We start from the raw sequence: 12,241 nt of genomic DNA on the forward strand, positions 1-12,241 counted from the left end.
CTTTGGCTATTCGGGGTCTTTTGTGTCTCCATACAAATTTTAAGATTTTTTGTTCTAGTTCTGTAAAAAATGCCACTGGCAATTTGATAGGGATTGCATTGAATCTGTAGATTGCTTTGGGTAGTGTAGTCATTTTCACAATATTGATTCTTCCAATCAAAGAACATGGTATATCTCTCCATCTGTTTGTATGATCTTTAATTTCTTTCATCAGTGTCTTATAGTTTTCTGCATACAGGTCTTTTGTCTACTTAGGTAGGTTTATTCCTATTTTATTCTTTTTGTTGCAGTGGTAAATGGGAGTGTTTCCTTAATTTCTCTTTCAGATTTTTCATCATGAGTGTATAGCAATGCAAGAGATTTCTGTGCATTCATTTTGTATCCTACAACTTTACCAAATTCATTGATTAGCGCTAGTAGTTTTCTGGTAGCATCTTTAGGAATCTCTATGTGTAGTATCATGTCATTGCAAGGAATGACAGTTTTACTTCTTCTTTTCCGATTTGGATTCCTTTTATTTCTTTTTCTTCTCTGATTGCCGTGGCTAAAACTTCCAAAGCTATGTTGAATAATAGTGGCAAGAGTGGGCAACCTTGTCTTATTCCTGATCTTAGAAGAAATGGTTTCAGTTTTTCACCTTTGAGAACGATGTTGGCTGTGGGTTTGTCATATATGGCCTTTATTATGTTGAGGTAAGTTCCCTCTCTGCCTACTTTCTGGAGGGTTTTTATCACAAGTGGGTGTTGAATTTTGTCGAAAGCTTTCTGGACATCTATTGAGATGATCATATGGTTTTTATTCTCCAATTTGTTAATATGGTGTATCACATTGATTTGCATATATTGAATCCTTGCATCCCTGGGATAAATCCCACTTGATCATGGTGTATGATCCTTTTACTGTGTTGTTGGATTCTGTTTTCTAGTATTGTGTTGAGGATTTTTGCATCTATATTCATCACTGATACGGTTTGTAATTTTCTGTTTTTGTAGTGTCTTTGTCGGGTTTTGGTATCAGGATGATGGTGGCCTCATAGAATGACTTTGGGAGTGTTCCTTCCTCTGTAATTTTTTTGAAGAGTTTGAGAAGGATGGGTGTTAGCTCTTCTCTAAATGTTTGATAGAATTCACCTGTGAAGCCATCTGGTCTGGACTTTTGTTTGTTGGAAGATTTTAAATCACAGTTTCAATTTCATTACTTGTGATAGGTCTGTTCATAGTTTCTTTTTCTTCCTGGTTCAGTCTTGGAAGGTTATACCTTTCTAAGAATTTGTCCGTTTCTTCCAGGTTGTCCATTTTACTGGCATAGAGTGGCTTGTAGTAGTCTCTTAGGATGCTTTGTATTTCTGTGGTGTCTGTTGTAACTTCTCCTTTTTCATTTCTGATTTTATTGATTTTATTTGAGTCCTCTCCCTCTTTTTCTTGATGAGTCTGGCTAATGGTTTATCGATTTTGTTTATCTTCTCAAAGAACCAGCTTTTAGTTTTATTGATCTTTGCTATTGTTTTCTTTGTTTCTATTTCACTTACTTTTGCTCTGATCTTTAGGATTTCTTTCCTTCTGCTAACTTTGGGTTTTGTTTGTTCTTCTTTCTCTAGCTTCTTTAGGTGTAAGGTTAGATTGTTTACTTGAGATTTTTCTTATTTCTTTAGGTAGGCTTGTATAGCTATAAACTTCCCTCTTAGAACTGCTTTTGCTGCATCCCATAGGTTTTGGGTCGTCGTGTTTTCATTGTCATTTGTCTCCAGGTATTTTTTGATTTCTTCTTTGATTTCTTCAGTGATCTCTTGGTTATTTAGTAACGTATTGTTTATCCTCCATGTGTTAGTGTTTTTTATGTTTTTTTCCCTGTAATTCATTTGTAATCTCATAGCATTGTGGTCAGAAAAGATGCTTGATATGATTTTAATTTTCTTAAATTTACTGAGGCTTGATTTGTGACCCAAGATGTGATCTATCCTGGAGAATGTTCCATGCGCACTTGAGAAGAACGTGTAATCTGCTGTTTTTGGATGGAATGTCCTATAAATATCAATTAAATCTGTCTGGTCTATTGTGTCATTTAAAGCTTCTGTTTCCTTATTTATTTTCATTTTGGATGAGCTGTCCATTGGTGGATAATCTGTCGATTGGTGTAAGTGAGGTGTTAAAGTCCCCCACTATTATTGTGTTACTGTCGATTTCCTCTTTTATAGCTGTTAGCAGTTGCCTTACGTATTGAGATGCTCCTATGTTGGGTGCATATATAATTGTTTTATCTTCTTCTTGGATTGATCCCTTGATCATTATGTAGTGTCCTTCCTTGTCTCTTGTAACATTCTTTATTTTAAAGTCTATTTTATCTGATATGAGTATTGCTACTTCAGCTTTCCTTTGATTTCCATTTGCATGGAATATCTTTTTCCATCCCCTCACTTTCGGTCTGAATGTGTCGCTAGGTCTGAAGTGGGTCTCTTGTAGACAGCATATATATGGGTCTTATTTTTGTATCCATTCAGCAAGCCTGTGTCTTTTGGTTGGAGCATTTAATCCATTCATGTTTAAGGTAGTTATCGATATGTATGTTCCTATTACCATTTTCTTAATTGTTACGGGTTTGTTTTTTTTTGTTTTTTTTTTTTAAATTATTATGTATTTCTTTATTTATTTTTGGCTGTGTTGGGTCTTCGTTTCTGTGCGAGGGATTTCTCCAGTTGCGGCTAGTGGGGCCCACTCCTCATCCCGGTGTGCGGGCCTCTCACTCGTGGCCTCTCTTGTTGTGGAGCACAGGCTCCAGACGCGCAGGCTCAGTAGTTGTGGCTCATGGGCCCAGTTGCTCCGCGGCATGTGGGATTTTCCCAGAGCAGGGCTCGAACCCGTGTCCCCTGCATCGGCAGGCAGACTCTCAACCACTCTGCCACCAGGGAAGCCCTATGGGTTTGTTTTTGTAGGTCCTTTTCTTCTCTTGTGTTTCCCACTTAGAGAAGTTCCTTTAGCATTTGTTGTAATAAAGCTGGTTTGGTGGTGCTGAATTCTCTGAGCTTTTGCTTGTCTGTAAAGCTTTTGTTTACTCTATCGAATATAAATGAGATCCTTGCAGGGTAGAGTAATCTTGGTTGTAGGTTCTTCCCTTTCATCACTTTAAGTATGTCATGCCACTCCCTTCTGGCTTGTAGAGTTTCTGCTGAGAAATCAGCTGTTAAGCTTATGGGAGTTCCCTTGTAATTTGTCATTTTTCCCTTGTTGCTTTCAGTAATTTTTCTTTGTCTTTAATTTTTATCAATTTGATTACCATGTGTCTCGACATGTTTCTCCTTGGGTTTATCCTGCCTGGGACTCTCTGTGCTTCCCAGACTTGGGTGGCTATTTCCTTTCCCATGTTAGGGAAGTTTTCGACTATAATCTCTTGAAATATTTTCTTGGGTCCTTTCTCTCTCTTCTCCTTCTGGGACCTCTATAATGCGAATGTTGTTGCATTTAATGTTGTCCCAGTGGTCTCTTAGGCTGTCTTCATTTCTTTTCATTCTTTTTTTTTTATTCTGTTCCTCAGCAGTAAATTCCATCATTTTGTCTTCCAGGTCACTTATCCGTTTTTCTGCTTCATTTATTCTGCTGTTGATTCCTTCTAGTGCTTTTTTCATTTTAGTTATTGTTCATCTCTGTTTGTTTGTTCTTTAATTCTTGTATGTTGTTCTTTAATTCTTCTAGGTCTTTGTTAAAAATTTTTTGCATCTTCTCGATCTTTGTCTCCATTCTTTTTCTGAGGTCCTGGATCATCTTCACTATCATTATTCTGAATTCTTTTTCTGGAAGGTTGCCTATCTCCATTTAGTTGTTTTTCTGGGGTTTTATCTTGTTCCTTCATCCGGTACATAGCCCTCTCCCTTTTCATCTCGTCTGTCTTTCTGTGAATGTGGTTTTTGTTCCACAGGCTGCAGGATTGTAGTTTTTCTTGCTTCTGCTGTCTGCCCTCTGGATGCTTGCTGCATCTTTAATGTCTTTACTAGTGGGTGACAATGAGTAGTTGATAGAAAAAAACGAACTGTATACTTGAATTATGGTAATGCATTCATCACAGGTTAATCTAAAAATGAAGTTTCTATAGAAACAGGAACTGTTTTAACAAGGAAATAATGCTCCCTCTTTCAAACCTCTTTGAAATGGTAATGGTTGCAAACCTGCAGCATTTAAAAAACTATGCTGCAGCCCTCTTGTGAGAACACCAGAATCACAACTAGCTGCTGGACAGACATCGACAGGAAGACACTGGAACTCACCAAAAAAGATACTCCACATCCAAAGACAAAGTAGAAGCCAAAATGAGATGGTAGGAGGGGCGCAGTCAGAGTAAAATCAAATCCCATAACTGCTGGGTGGGTGATTCACACACTGGTGAACACTTACACCACAGAAGTCCACCCACTGGAGTGAAGGTTCTGAGCCCCACGTCAGGCTTCCCAGCCTGGGGGTCTGGCAACGGGAGGAGGAATTCATAGAGAATCAGACTTTGAAGCCTAGTGGGAATTGATTGCAGGACTTCGACAGGACTGGGGGAAACAGAGACCCCGCTTTTGGAGGGCGCACACAAAATAGTGTGCACATCGGGACCCAGGGGAAGGAGCAGTGACCCCGGGGGAGACTAAACCAGACCTACCTGCTAGTGTTGGAAAGTCTCCTGCAGAGGCGGGGGGTGGCTCTGTTTCACCGTGGGGACAAGGACACTGGCAGCAGAAGTTCTGGGAAGTACTCCTTGGCGTGAGCCCTCCCAGAGTCTGTCATTAGCCCCACCAAAGAGCCCAGGTAGGCTCCAGTGTTGGGTTGCCTCAGGCAAAACAACCAACAAGGAGGAAACCCAGCCCCACCCACCAACAGTCAAGTGGATTAAAGTTTTACTGAGCTCTGACCACCACAGCAACAGTCAACTCTACCCACCACCAGAGCCACGCATCAGGCCTCTTAGATAGCCTCAACCACCATAGGGCAGACAGCAGAAGCAAGAAAAACTACAGACCTGCAGCCTGTGGAACAAAAACCACATTTACAGAAAGATAGACAAGATGAAAAGGCAGAGGACTATATACCAGATGAAGGAAGAAGAAAAAACCCTAGAAAAACAACTAAATGAAGTGGAGATAGGCAACCTTCCAGAAAAAGAATTCAGAATAATGATGGTGAACATGATCCAGGACCTCAGAATAAGAATGGAGGCAAAGATTGAGAAGATGCAAGAAATGATTAACAATGACCTAGAAGAATTAAAGAACAAACAGAGATGAACAATACAATAACTGAAATGAAAACTACACTAGAAGGAATCAATAGCAGAATAACTGGGGCAGAAGAACGGATAAGTGACCTGGAAGACAGAATGGTGGAATTCACTGCTGCTGAACAGACTAAAGAAAATAGAATGAAGAGAAATGAAGACAGCCTAAGAGACCTCTGGGACAACATTAAACGCAACAACATTCGCATTATAGGGGTCCCAGAAGGAGAAGAGAGAGAGAAAGGACCAGAGAAAATATTTGAAGAGATTATAGTTGAAAACTTCCCTAACATGGGAAAGGAAATAGCCACCCAAGTCCAGGAAGTGCAGAGAGTCCCATACAGGAGAAACCCAAAGAGAAACACGCCGAGACACATGGTAATCAAATTGGCAAAAATTAAAGACAAGGAAAAATTATTGAAAGCAGCAAGGGAAAAACGACAAATAACATACAAGCGAACTCCCATAAGGTTAACAGCTGATTTCTCAGCAGAAACTCTACAAGCCAGAAGGGAGTGGCATGATATACTTACAAAGTGATGAAAAGGAAGAACCTACAATCAAGATTACTCTACCTGGCAAGGATCTCATTTAGATTTGATGGAGAAATCAAAAGCTTTACAGACAAGCAAAAGCTAAGAGAATTCAGCACCACCAAACCAGCTCTACAACAAATGCTAAAGGAACTTCTCTAATTGGGAAACACAAGAGAAGAAAAGGACCTACAAAAACAAACCCATAACAATTAAGAAAATGGTTATAGGAACATACCTATCAATAATTATCCTAAACGTGAATGGATTAAATGCTCCAACCAAAAGACACAGGCTTGCTGAATGGATACAAAAACAAGACCCATATATATACTGTCTACAAGAGACCCACTTTAGCCCTAGGGACACATACAGACTGAAAGTGAGGGGATGGAAAAAGATATTCCATGCAAATGGAAATCAAAAGAAAGCTGGAGTAGCAATACTCATATCAGATAAAATAGACTTTAAAATAAAGAATGTTGAGACAAGGAAGGACACTACATAATGATCAAGGGATCAATCCAAGAAGAAAATATAACAATTTTAAATATATATGCACCCAACATAGGAACACCTCAATACATAAGGCAACTGTTAACAGCTATAAAAGAGGAAATCGACAGTAACACAATAATAGTGGGGGACTTTAACACCTCACTTACACCAATGGACAGATCATCCAAACAGAAAATTAATAAGGAAACACAAGCTTAAATGACACACTAGACCAGATAGATTTAACTGGGGTTTATAGGACATTCCATCCAAAAACAGCACATTACACGTTCTTCTCAAGTGCGCACGGAACATTCTCCAGGATAGATCACATCTTGGGTCACAAATCAAGCCTCAGTAAATTTAAGAAAATTAAAATCATATCAAGCATCTTTTCTGACCACAATGCTATGAGATTACAAATGAATTACAGGGAAAAAAACGTAAAAAACACTAACGCATGGAGGATAAACAATACGTTACTAAATAACCAAGAGATCACTGAAGAAATCAAAGAAGAAATCAAAAAATACCTGGAGACAAATGACAATGAAAACACGACGACCCAAAACCTATGGGATGCAGCAAAAACAGTTCTAAGAGGGATGTTTATAGCTATACAAGCCTACCTAAAGAAATAAGAGAAATCTCAAGTAAACAATCTAACCTTACACCTAAAGAAGCTAGAGAAAGAAGAACAAACAAAACCCAAAGTTAGCAGAAGGAAAGAAATCATAAAGATCAGAGCGGAAATAAATGAAATAGAAACAGAGAAAACAGTAGCAAAGATCAATAAAACTTAAAGCTGGTTCTTGGAGAAGATAAACAAAATTGATAAGCCATTAGCCAGACTCATCAAGAAAAAGAGGGAGAGGATCAATAAAATCAGAAATGAAAAAGGAGAAGTTACAACAGACACCACAGAAATACAAAACATCCTAAGAGACTACGACAAGCAACTCTATGCCAATAAAATAGACAACCTGGAAGAAATGGACAAATTCTTAGAAAGGTATATAACCTTCCAAGACTGAACCAGGAAGAAACAAAGTATGAACAGACCAATCACAAGTAATGAAATTGAAACTGTGATTTAAAATCTTCCAACAAAGAAAAGTCCAGGACCAGATGGCTTCACAGGTGAATTCTATCAAACATTTAGAGAAGAGCTAACACCCATCCTTCTCAAACTCTTCCAAAAAATTACAGAGGAAGGAACACTCCCAAACTTATTCTATGAGGCCACCATCACCCTGATACCAAAACCAGACAAAGACACTACAAAAAAAGAAAATTACAAACCAATATCACTGATGAATATAGATGCAAAAATCCTCAACAAAATACTAGCAAACAGAATCCAACAACACATTAGAAGGATCATACACCACGATCAAGTGAGATTTATCCCAGGGATGCAAGGATTCTTCAATATATGTAAATCAATCAATGTGATACACCATATTAACAAATTGAAGAATGAAAACCATATGATCATCTCAGTAGATGCAGAAAAAGCTTTTGACAAAATTCAACACCCGTTTATGATAAAAACTCTCCAGAAAGTGGGCATAGAGGGAACCTACCTCAACATAATAAAGGCCATATATGACAAGCCCACAGCAAACATCATTCTCAGCGATGAAAAACTGAAAGCATTTCCTCTAAGATCAGGAACGAGACAAGGATGTGCACTCTCACCACTATTTTTCAACATAGTTCTGGAAGTCCTAGCCACGGCAATCAGAGAAGAAAAAGAAATAGAAGGAATACAGATTGGAAAAGAAGAAGTAAAACTGTCACTGTTTGCAGATGACATGATATTATACATAGAGAATTGTAAAACTGCCACCAGAAAACTGCTAGAGCTAATTAATGAATATGGTAAAGTTGCAGGATACAAAATTAATGCACAGAAATCTCTTGCATTCCTATACACTAATGATGAAAAATCTGAAAGAGAAATTAAGGAAACACCCCCATTTACCATTGCAACAAAAAGAATAAAATACCTAGGAATAAACCTACCTAGGGAGACAAAAGATCTGTATGCAGAAAACTATAAGACACTGATGAAAGAAATTAAAGATGATACCAACAGATGGAGAGATATACCATATTCTTGGATTGGAAGAATCAATATTGTGAAAATGACTATACTACCCAAAGCAATCTACAGATTCAATGCAATCCCTATCAAATTACCAATAGCATTTTTTACGGAACTAGAACAAATCATCTTAAAATTTGTATGGAGACACAAAAGACCCCGAATAGCCACAGCAGTCTTGAAGGAAAAAAACGGAGCTGGAGGAATCAGACTCCCTCACTTCAGACTATACTACAAAGCTACAGTAATCAAGACAATATGGTACTGGCAGAAAAACAGAAACATAGATCAATGGAACAAGATAGAAAGCCCAGAGATTAACCCACGCACCTTTGGTCAACTAATCTATGACAAAGGAGGCAAGGATACACAAGAAAAGACAGTCTCTTCAATAAGTGGTGCTGGGAAAACTGGACAGCTACATGTAAAAGAATGAAATTAGAATACTCCCTAACACCATACACAAAAATCAACCCAAAATGGATTAGAGACCTAAATGTAAGACTGGACACTATAAAACTCTTAGAGGAAAACATAGGAAGAACACTCTTTGACATAAATCACAGCAAGATCTTTTTTGATCCACCTCCTAGAGTAATGGAAATAAAAACAAAAATAAACAAATGGGACCTAATGAAACTTCAAAGCTTTTGCACAGCAAAGGAAACCATAAACAAGACGAAAAGACAACCCTCAGAATGGGAGAAAATATTTGCAAATGAATCAACGGACAAAGGATTAATCTCCCAAATATGTAAACAGCTCATTCAGCTCAATATTGAAGAAACAAACACCCTAATCCAAAAATGGGCAGAAGACCTAAATAGACATTTCTCCAAAGAAGACATACAGATGGCCACGAAGCACATGAAAAGATGCTCAACATCACTAATAATTAGAGAAATGCAAATCAAAACTACAATGAGGTATCACCTCACACCAGTTAGAATGGGCATCATCAGAAAATCTACAAACAACAGTTGCTGGAGAGGGTGTGGAGAAAAGGGAACCCTCTTGCACTGTTGGTGGGAATGTAAATTGATACAGCCACTATGGAGAACAATATGGAGGTTCCTTAAAAAATAAAAACAGAATTACCATATGACCCAGCAATCCCACTGCTGGGCATATACCCAGAGAAAATCGTAATTCAAAAAGACACATGCACCCGAATGTTCATTGCAGCACTATTTACAATTGCCAGGTCATGGAAGCAACCTAAATGCCCATCGACAGACGAATGGATAAAGAAGTTGTGGTACATATATACAATGGAATATTACTCAGCCATAAAAAGGAACGAAATTGAGTCATTTGTCAAGATGTGGATGGATCTAGAGACTGTTATACAGAGTGAAGTAAGTCAGAAAGAGTAAAACAAATATCGTAAATTAATGCATGTATGTGGAACCTAGAAAAATGGTACAGATGAACCGGGTTGCAGCTCAGAAGTTGAGACACAGATGTAGAAAACAAACGTATGGACACCGAGGGGGGAAAACTGCGGTGGGGTGGGGATGGTGGTGTGCTGAATTGGGCGATTGGGTTTGACATGTATACAGTGATGTGTATAAAATTGATGTCTGATTAATAAAAAAAAAAAGACTATGCTGTCAACAAGCTGTGTCTTAAGAACCTATATTAAGAAATCCAGAAAGCAGGTGAAAGTGGATTATTCAAAATTTTAGTAAAACTACTGATAACCAAAGATTTCAAAGGAGATATAGCACATAACTCAAGTATCAATCAAGGTGGAGAGCCTGGAGAATTGTTGATTTTCTAAATTTTCAGAAATTTTATCATTGCATATAGAGGAATTTTCCCTTATTTTAATTTTAGAAGTTTCAAAGAAAATGGAGTGGATTACATACACAAATGTGAACGCCCACACAAACACACACACACGCACACACACAGTAGTAAGAAGAGTATATAGTTCCTTCTTCCCACCACCTACGTCTCACTACCACTGAGCTGTACCTCCTGTAGGCACAGCTCTTTGGACTGTTTATATCCTTATCTTTGTATGGTGCTTTCTATAGTTGTGCATAGTATAAACTGTAAAAATTATATCCTAGTCTTGAACCCTTTCTTAAAAGCAAGGATTGAGTCATGCTATGTTCTCAATTTTATGGCTGACATATAGTAGTCAGTTTGTTGTGTTGACTGTGATGCTATTTTATAGTTCTTAAGTTTAACTTCCATATGTTAACTTCAGCAGGTTTATTCTGATAGATGCTAGAACACTAGCAGATTAAGTCACAGATGATCTTTCTTCCCACTTTAGCATGAATTCAAGTAGTTTTGAACAAAGTCACAATTTGTAAGATGATAGATTGTGTATTTCTATTTCTGCTGTAACAGAATTGCCATAAACTTGTGTCTTAAAACAACATACATTTTATTTTCTTACTGTTCTTGAAAGCTGAAGTTTGAAACCAGTTTTACTGTGTTAGAGTCAAAGTGTGGGCAGGTCTTGTTCCTTCTGGAGGCTCTGAGGAGAGAATCCATTTTCTTTTTCTTTTTCTTTTTTTCCAGCTTATAGTAGCCACCTGCATTCCTTGGCTTGTGTCTCTGTCTCCAAAGCACATTACTCTAATCTCTGCTTTCATTGTTAATTGCCTTCTCCTCTTCTGTAGTCTAATCTTCTTCTGCCTCCATCTTGTTAGATCACTTGTGATGACATTTATGGCCTATCAAATAATCCAGGACAGCATACCCATCTCAAGATCCTTAATTTAATCACACTCGCAAAATCTCCTTTGCTGTATAAAGTGACACAGGTTTTCCAAGCATTAGGACCTAGATATCTTTGGGGGCCGTTATTGCAACCACATATTGTAATAACGAAGCACCTTAAAGTTTTTTTGCATATTAATGCTTATTTTATCTTCCTAAATAAGGTATCATTTTTCCCCAATGTAATAACTTAGTGGAATAACTTATTTTACTCAGCTCTTAATGCTCATTTCTTTGTTCTTGTCTATGATATATGAATGAGTAGTTCCCATGTAGGCATCGTGTACAATTTCCTTATTTTTTCTGAAGAATATTTCTTAATGTTGTTGTTTTGTGTTGTAGTTGGTGTAATACGGTGCCCAGTATGCCGCCAAGAATGCAGACAGATAGACCTTGTGGATAATTATTTTGTGAAAGATACATCTGAAGCTCCTAGCAGTTCTGATGAGAAATCAGAACAGGTATGCTTCTCAATTTTTCTTTATATTCCTATCTTGATATGAAAATATGAATTATAAGAAAACATGCTTGAATTGTTACATAATTTAGGGTAGTTATGCCTTAGTTTCATCTTTCAAATTGAAAATGAAGGATATCTTTATTCTACACCCTCAGACCTGGTTAAATGAGATTAAAAGTCATTACTTAAAGATTCAAATCTTGTATAGATTTTGTGTTCTGAGACTTTTTTTTACCTACCTGAATGTTTGATCTGGATGGGAAAGGATTTTGTTGAAGAGAAATGGATAACAAAATAATTTTATTCTAGGTACAGTGAATTAGTATATTTGAGAGCAAGTTAGAAAGTTTTCACCTTTTTATTTTGTGGATCTGTATTTTGTAAATTTAATGTAGCTTAGTATTTATTTCCTCCTTTAGGTATGTACTAGTTGTGAAGACAATGCAAGTGCAGTTGGCTTTTGTGTAGAATGTGGAGAGTGGCTATGTAAGACATGTATTGAAGCACATCAAAGAGTAAAATTCACTAAAGATCACTTGATCAGGAAGAAAGAAGATGTCTCAGGTAAGATAGAAGCAGTTTTAATGATTACTATTAATCTTCCTCTTTTGCCTCTATAGCATTTCTACTTATCTTTATAAGCTTTTGATACCAATA

General features: G+C 37.4%; 1 protein-coding gene across 5 annotated transcripts in view; it reads left to right on the forward strand.

Moving 5' to 3' along the window:
- TRIM33 (tripartite motif containing 33) overlaps positions 1–12,241 on the forward strand; it is a 155,245-nt gene that overhangs the window by 66,126 nt on the left and 76,878 nt on the right. For all 5 annotated transcript variants that reach the window (XM_082368903.1, XM_082368905.1, XM_082368902.1 and 2 more), the window contains exons 2-3: positions 11,467–11,585; positions 12,004–12,148. In XM_082368903.1, coding sequence (XP_082225029.1) covers positions 11,467–11,585; positions 12,004–12,148 — 264 coding nt within the window. The remainder of the gene's footprint in view (positions 1–11,466; positions 11,586–12,003; positions 12,149–12,241) is intronic.

Source organism: Balaenoptera borealis, assembly GCF_965194805.1.
Source record: "Balaenoptera borealis genome assembly, chromosome: 1".
NCBI lineage: Eukaryota > Metazoa > Chordata > Mammalia > Artiodactyla > Balaenopteridae > Balaenoptera > Balaenoptera borealis.